Source organism: Bidens hawaiensis, unplaced genomic scaffold (assembly GCF_021521415.1).
Source record: "Bidens hawaiensis isolate Kalapana, Puna unplaced genomic scaffold, B.hawaiensis_p1.1 tig00012136_1, whole genome shotgun sequence".
In the NCBI taxonomy this organism is placed as follows: Eukaryota; Viridiplantae; Streptophyta; class Magnoliopsida; order Asterales; family Asteraceae; genus Bidens; species Bidens hawaiensis.
In genome coordinates, this window is record NW_027491976.1 from 606,382 (window position 1) to 612,983 (window position 6,602).

General features: G+C 39.1%; 1 protein-coding gene across 1 annotated transcript; it reads left to right on the forward strand.

The window, feature by feature from the left end:
• Positions 1-946: 946 nt before the first annotated feature.
• LOC143540059 (photosystem II reaction center proteins PsbY, chloroplastic-like) lies at positions 947-1,660 on the forward strand. The gene has a single exon (XM_077033217.1). It carries the CDS (start codon positions 1,020-1,022, stop codon positions 1,581-1,583), a length of 564 nt encoding a protein of 187 aa, XP_076889332.1. The 5' UTR covers positions 947-1,019; the 3' UTR covers positions 1,584-1,660.
• The last annotated feature ends 4,942 nt before the right edge of the window (positions 1,661-6,602 follow it).

Here is a 6,602-nt window from a genome sequence, read left to right on the forward strand (position 1 = left end):
TAATAATAATAATACAAGATTAGATTTTCTTCGTATGTATAGCAAATACATGGTCAACCCAGTCAATAAGTAACATCAAGTGTGTTACTTTCAAACACAAGTAATTCTTCCTAATCAGCAAATGCATCTAGCTCTCATTGAGAACAGTATTCACCCCCAATCTATGACAAAAATGTCTAAACTTGGATTCAGACGTGTGTGTGACACAACTTTTTAAATGGAGATGTCAAATTGGCAAACGTGACATCCCAACTAAAAACTTATACTTTATAAATTTATTTAACTAAACTATATACTTCAAAACATCTTATTTAGCCATTATTATTATTTTATGCTATAGTAATTCAATTTCGGTTAAATATTTGGTCTCAATTTTAAAGCATAGGCAATTTAATGTTCAAGTTTTTTAAACGTTTGCTATATTCGGTTGTCATAAAAGGTGGATATGAACTCATTACCCTTCAAACTATATATTTATTTTTGAAATTACTTTAATAACAAACTACACCGGTGATCTATGCATATGGTTTACCTTAATTATAGATACGATTACATCCCAACACAACACACAAGTCCTCAAACATGCGTTTTACTTTTACGGTCCCAGAGCCTACAACTACTACTTCCTAATCAACAAATGTATAACCTCTGAATGTGAATCAAATTCACCATAATCAATGACAAAAATGTCTAAAACTTGGATGGAGACACATATATGACGCAAATTTTAAATGGAAATTCCAACTTGGCAAATGTATCATATTCATCCCAACTATTTAAAATAAACAAACTTTCTAGAATATCATCAATTTATAAAAAAGAAAAAAGAAAACCATGCAAATGCTAGTGATAAGAAAAGTGGGGTAAGCACTCAAACAAGAGGCTCATATCATCCCAAAATCTTCCTAAAGATAAGACCACAATCTCAAACATGTTATATTCTCATTTCTCAACTTCACCCATCTAACCACTTATTGTCATCACACACTTCAAATCATCAACCACCACCACCACCACCAATGGCAGCCACACTATCCACCACCATGGCCATGCTCAACACCAAGTGCATGACCACCACCAACAAACCCTCAAAACCACTCCTTAACAAACCCAACATCCCCATGCAAACCCTCACCAAATCCCTTACCACCTCATTCACAGGAACCGCAATCGCGGCATCAATTTTTTCAACCTTGTCATCATGCGAGCCCGCTTTCGCAGCCCAACAGCTAGCCGAAATAGCCGAAGGAGACAACCGCGGGATCGCACTTTTACTCCCACTCGTTCCCGCCATTGCATGGGTTTTGTACAACATTTTTCAACCCGCTGTTAACCAGATCAACAGGATGAGGACCAAGGGGGTGATTGTTGGGCTTGGGATTGGCGGTGGGCTAGCCGCGTCATCAGGGCTTTTTAACGCGCCTGATGCCGCGGCTAGTGAATTTGCAGCAGTCGCTGAGGCGGCTGCTGCGAATGATAACAGAGGGCAGCTTCTGTTGATTGTTATTGCTCCTGCGATTCTTTGGGTGCTTTATAATATTTTGCAGCCTGCTCTTAACCAGATCAACAAGATGAGAAATTAATTAGTGTTGTTAATTATATAAAATCATAAACAAGGGTTGTAATTGCTTTTCATGTAATGTATAAATCTTTTTTATTTCTTGTTATCAGTTGGCTTCGGTATGGAGTGTTTGGCATATTGTTAGTTGTTACTTGTTACTACATTTTCAAGTTGCAAAAGATTATTTTTACTTTTTTAGTGTGTGGTATCTTTATTTAGAATAATCTGAAACTGTGACTAATAAGATAATGATGACCAAGAGTAAAGGAACCATATTTACAAGCTCTTTGTAAGTTAGGACGAGTTTTTCCTGTGAATTTTCGCTGTTCAAATCGTTAGGGAACTCGGTAAATGAGCTTTTTTGTGTGAATTTTTGGCATTCGAGTCATTAAGGAATTCGGTAAATGAGCTTTTCTAGTGTGTAAACTTTTGGCGTTTGAGTCCTTAAGGAATTCAGTAAATGAGCTTCTCTGGTAACTTTTGGCGTTCGAGTCCTTAAGGGTTCGGTAAATGAACTTTTCTATGTGAACTTTCGGTATTCAAGTCCTTTGGAAATTCGGTAACCGAGCTAGTTTTATGTGTGAGCTTTCAGTGGTCAAGTCCTTTGGAATCCGGTAAATCATCCATCATCATCTCACTTGATTTTTGTTGATAGGAAATCAACCATAATTATGTATTGTAATCAATGTTGGAAAAATAGGATTACAAGGCTGAGTACTCGCTACAAGGTACGCCATCGAGGCGAGTTTTTGTAAATCCGCCTAATTACTAAAAATCGGTTAAATGTGGTCAACCTCAGCCAGAACCACATCTTATCGGTGAACTTGGACCGGTTTTGACTCAAAAAATAAAATATAGTTTTTATTTCAATAATATTAAATAACAAATATCATTTTTTCAATTAATAATAGTAATTTTTAAAATATTTTATTATTTAAAAATGTATTTCTTTTATTTATATTGATATTCACCTATTTTGTTATAAATATTAGTAAACTTATGATATTAGACATATATATAAATATCCAAAAATTAATTTTCTTTGTATTTACAATGTCCGAGTACTCTGAGTACACCCAACTCCCCAATCGGCCGCCTAGGGTCCGCCTAGCGACTTTTGCAACCTTGATTGTAATCATTTACATGCATAAATGTAACTTGATTTCTAAATGATTTATTGTGTTAATTAACTTAGTGGGTGTTTAGGATGATTCCTCATTTTACTTCTTTATAACTTTTTATTAAGTTAATAAGTCATAAAAGTATAACTTATGAAACTTTTACTCTCACAATATAAGCAATCTCAAACACCTTATTACTCAAAAAGTTTATACGTTATAAGTTGATGTAAATAAGCAATCCCAAACACCCCCTTAGATTTTTCTTCATTTACTGTCCAATCCACAATGCCTTCTTGATGAAATTGCTATATGCTAATCAATTAATTTCGATACTGGAAGATCTTTTGTACTGTATCTGACGAGGTATGGGCAAAAGATCTGACCAGAGATACGACAGCCCATTGACAACAGTATGGCGAGCAGCATGCTCTTGTACTGTATGTCACTATTAGCCGCTACCTACTCACCAACTCCTGTCATACCACGTGCATAGCCTGCAGTTGGTGGAAAAGGAATAGTACACAGCAGGCCTGGTCACTGTCAGCCGCTGCCTACCCACCAACTGCCAGCATGGCACGTGCGTAGGCCACAGTTGGTAGAACAGGAATACTATTCAGCCGGCTATACCCTCTTGGAAACCTACTGTGACATCTGACCCGATCCGACCCGACCCAGGTACCCGTTTCCCTTATCCGATCTCTTTCTTTTATGATTTAATATTTATTTATACTTATATTTTACTTTTAATAATAATAATATACTTTTCCTTCCCGCCTCTTTCTCTCTCTTTCTTTCCGCCGTCCCGTCCCTCTCCTTCTCTCTTTCCGCCTTCTTTTCCCTCTTGTCGCCGTCCCGCCCTTACGCCTTGTTTCCCTCTTTTTCTTCTAACTCTTTGCTTGTCCTTTGTTCCTTCCCGCCTAAGGTTGTCTGCGCAGCTCCACGCGCCAGACCCCTTACAAGGAATCCTGCGTGAAGACCACCTGTTTCAGCGATACGCGAGACGAACTCTTCTCGCAGCGCGCTAAGAATTGTAATTCTTCTCGCAGCGCGCTAAGAACGGTAGTTCTTCCCGCGACGCGCTAAGGATTGTAGTTCTTCTCGCAGCGCGCTAAGAATTGTAGTTCTTCCCGCGGCGCGCTTAGAAATGTAGTTCTTCCCGCGACGCGTTAAGGTTAGTTCTGTCTGCCTTCGCGCTCGCGCTCTCTTGACCTTCTGTGTCAGCCTTCTCGCGCTAAACCCTTTGAGTTTTATTCTGTTTAAATCTAGCCGTTTGCTTTTGTGTTGTCTTATCTTTTGTGCTGTTGACCTAATCTGCTTTATGTCTGAAAAGTTACTTTCGGCGCAGCATGCGCACCAACCCCATTGGTTGGCAGAAAAAGTGACTGACATTATCTTTTGAGATCTGCTTTTGCCATGCTTGACCAGTACCTTTATCTGATCCGCCCATGCCTTTTTACTGTTCCCTGTCAGCCTTTTTCTCTTTTTTTCCCTGCTGCCATATCTTTTGATATCTTTTGCTTTTGGAATCTTTTGCTTTTTGAGATCTTTTCCCCTTTTCTAGGGATTGTGTTCCCTAGGGTTTCTCTATAAATAATAGTATTATTTTTCCTAACACTACACACACAAAACACTTAATCTCTCTTATTCTCTCTTGCTCCTTGCTCTCTCTGCCTTCCTCCTCTCTGCCTCCGTCTTCCTCCCTGTTCTGCCCTGCTTTTCCGGTAATATATATATATATATAATAATTTACTTATGCTAACTTATAATCAAGACTTAAAACAAATCATTAAAACAATAATCTTATTTATAGGTTAACTTGTGCTTGTTTAAAGTGGTTCTTGCTTTATCTTACACCGCATCGTTTATCAAGTGAGTAATCTCGTACCTAATCCCTTTTTGCTTTTAATGTTTTGGGATGTTCATGTGTTCATACAAACTTAGAGTCTTAAACTTGTTTATGAACTTTAGTCGCGCAGTATCCCATGTGTTGAGGACGTAGACTTGGCTGTTTATTTGTATGTGTGGATCATTAACCGTCTTGTCGGTCTATTCCGCAGTTCTCATGGTACCATTAGATGAACACGGGAGAACAATCGTTTATGATTTTCTCTTTTGTTTACACTTGCACAGTCTTTCTTGTTTGTGAGCTCAATTGTGAGCACTGGCAGTCTATGAATCTTAGAGTTGGTCCCGATCAGATTACACCCTTGTTGAAAACCAGACATACACATGTTGCGCGCAGATTTATTGTTATCTATGTATTGTATTAAACTTGATTTCTCACCAACACGCAAGTGTTTGACGTTTATTTTAACACATGTTCAGGTTTGCAGTAGCTGTTTTGGAGCTTGTGGACACGTAGGACGTTTTTACTTTTGGACCTAGATTAAAATGTATCAAGACAAGTTATTGCTGTTCGAATATTATGATTTATAATATATTGATTTTTAATGATCTATGTTATCTTGTGTTTACCCTGCGCGTGCGCGAATGAATGTATTTATTAAATATTGACACCCAATAGTGTCACGAGTAATGAAACAATATGTGGCGCCCCGATGTATAATCCGCCTTTGGTCGGGGTGTTACAGATTGGTATCAGAGCTCGTTGACTTTAGGATAGGTGGTTAGACGTAACGGCCTAGAATACCTAAGAGTCCCTTCTCGCGCATGAGAGAAATCTCATGTTTGCGCTCTTATTGTTAATTACTCGTTATTTATAAATATGCTTGCGCAGACGCAGCGTATGGTTTTATGTTTTATTTCGCGATATTTCGATTTTTGCTGAATTTCGATTTTTATTGATTTTACTTACATATTCGTTTGTTGGGATTAAAAAATCCGAAAAGTCATGGTGATACATGAATAGTTGATTTTCAATTTCCATTTACGATTATGTTCTGAGGTTGGAGACTTGAAAAGTCATGGTGATACATGAATTGTCAACTTCCAATACTCATTTTCTTGTGTATTTTATATTGAAGATTGAAAAGTCATGGTGATACATGAATCGTCAATCTCCAATACTCGTTTGCTCGTATATTTTAAATTGGGAATTCGGAAAGTCATGGTGATACATGAATTGTCGATTCTTGATTCGAATTTGTTACCTTTATTAAGTCTGCATTTAGGATCATTTATTTTACTTTAACTTTTGATAGTATCTAACTCCGCGAAACCAAGCTCTTCGAGGTTATACTTTGCGCTAAAACCAAGATATTAACTAAAATTTAAACTTTTATAGAATGCCTCCGCTATCTCGCCGATTTCAGAGAAGAGAAGCCTCGCGCAGACGCTCGCAGCAACGTTCCCAGGAAATGGCCACCGCGATAGCCCAAGCTTTGAGCCAAAACAATACCAACACCTCTGGTTACAACATTAAGTCCTTTAACGCGGGTAACCCTCCAAAGTTCACAGGTCTTGAAGGAGCCACCGTGATGCTCCAGTGGCTTGAGAAAATAGAAAACACTTTCCTCCACACCCAATGCCCCTCAGACAGACGAACCCTATATGCTTCCAGTGTCCTGGAATCTAGAGCGCTTACATGGTGGAATGGAGTAGCTCATGCGCGTGGCGCAGAAGCTGCTTCCAGCATACTCTGGGAGGAATTTAAGGATCTCTTGACGCGAGAATTCTGCCCTCCCAACGAAGTAAAGCGCCTGGAGGAAGAATTTTGGAACCTGAAGCAATACAGTGGAGAAGCGCGCGAGTACGCGACGCGCTTCCACGAGCTAAGCTTACTGGTCCCTCACCTTGTTACCCCTTCACGTCGAGCAATCGAGAAATTCCTTGGGGGTCTCCCCATGGAAATTCAAGATTCTGTATGGGCCAGAAACCCAGTTACCCTCTCTGACGCCATCGAATTGGCCGCTGTGCTCAGCGACAACCATGTCAGAGCAGGAACCCTGTTCCTGCGGGGA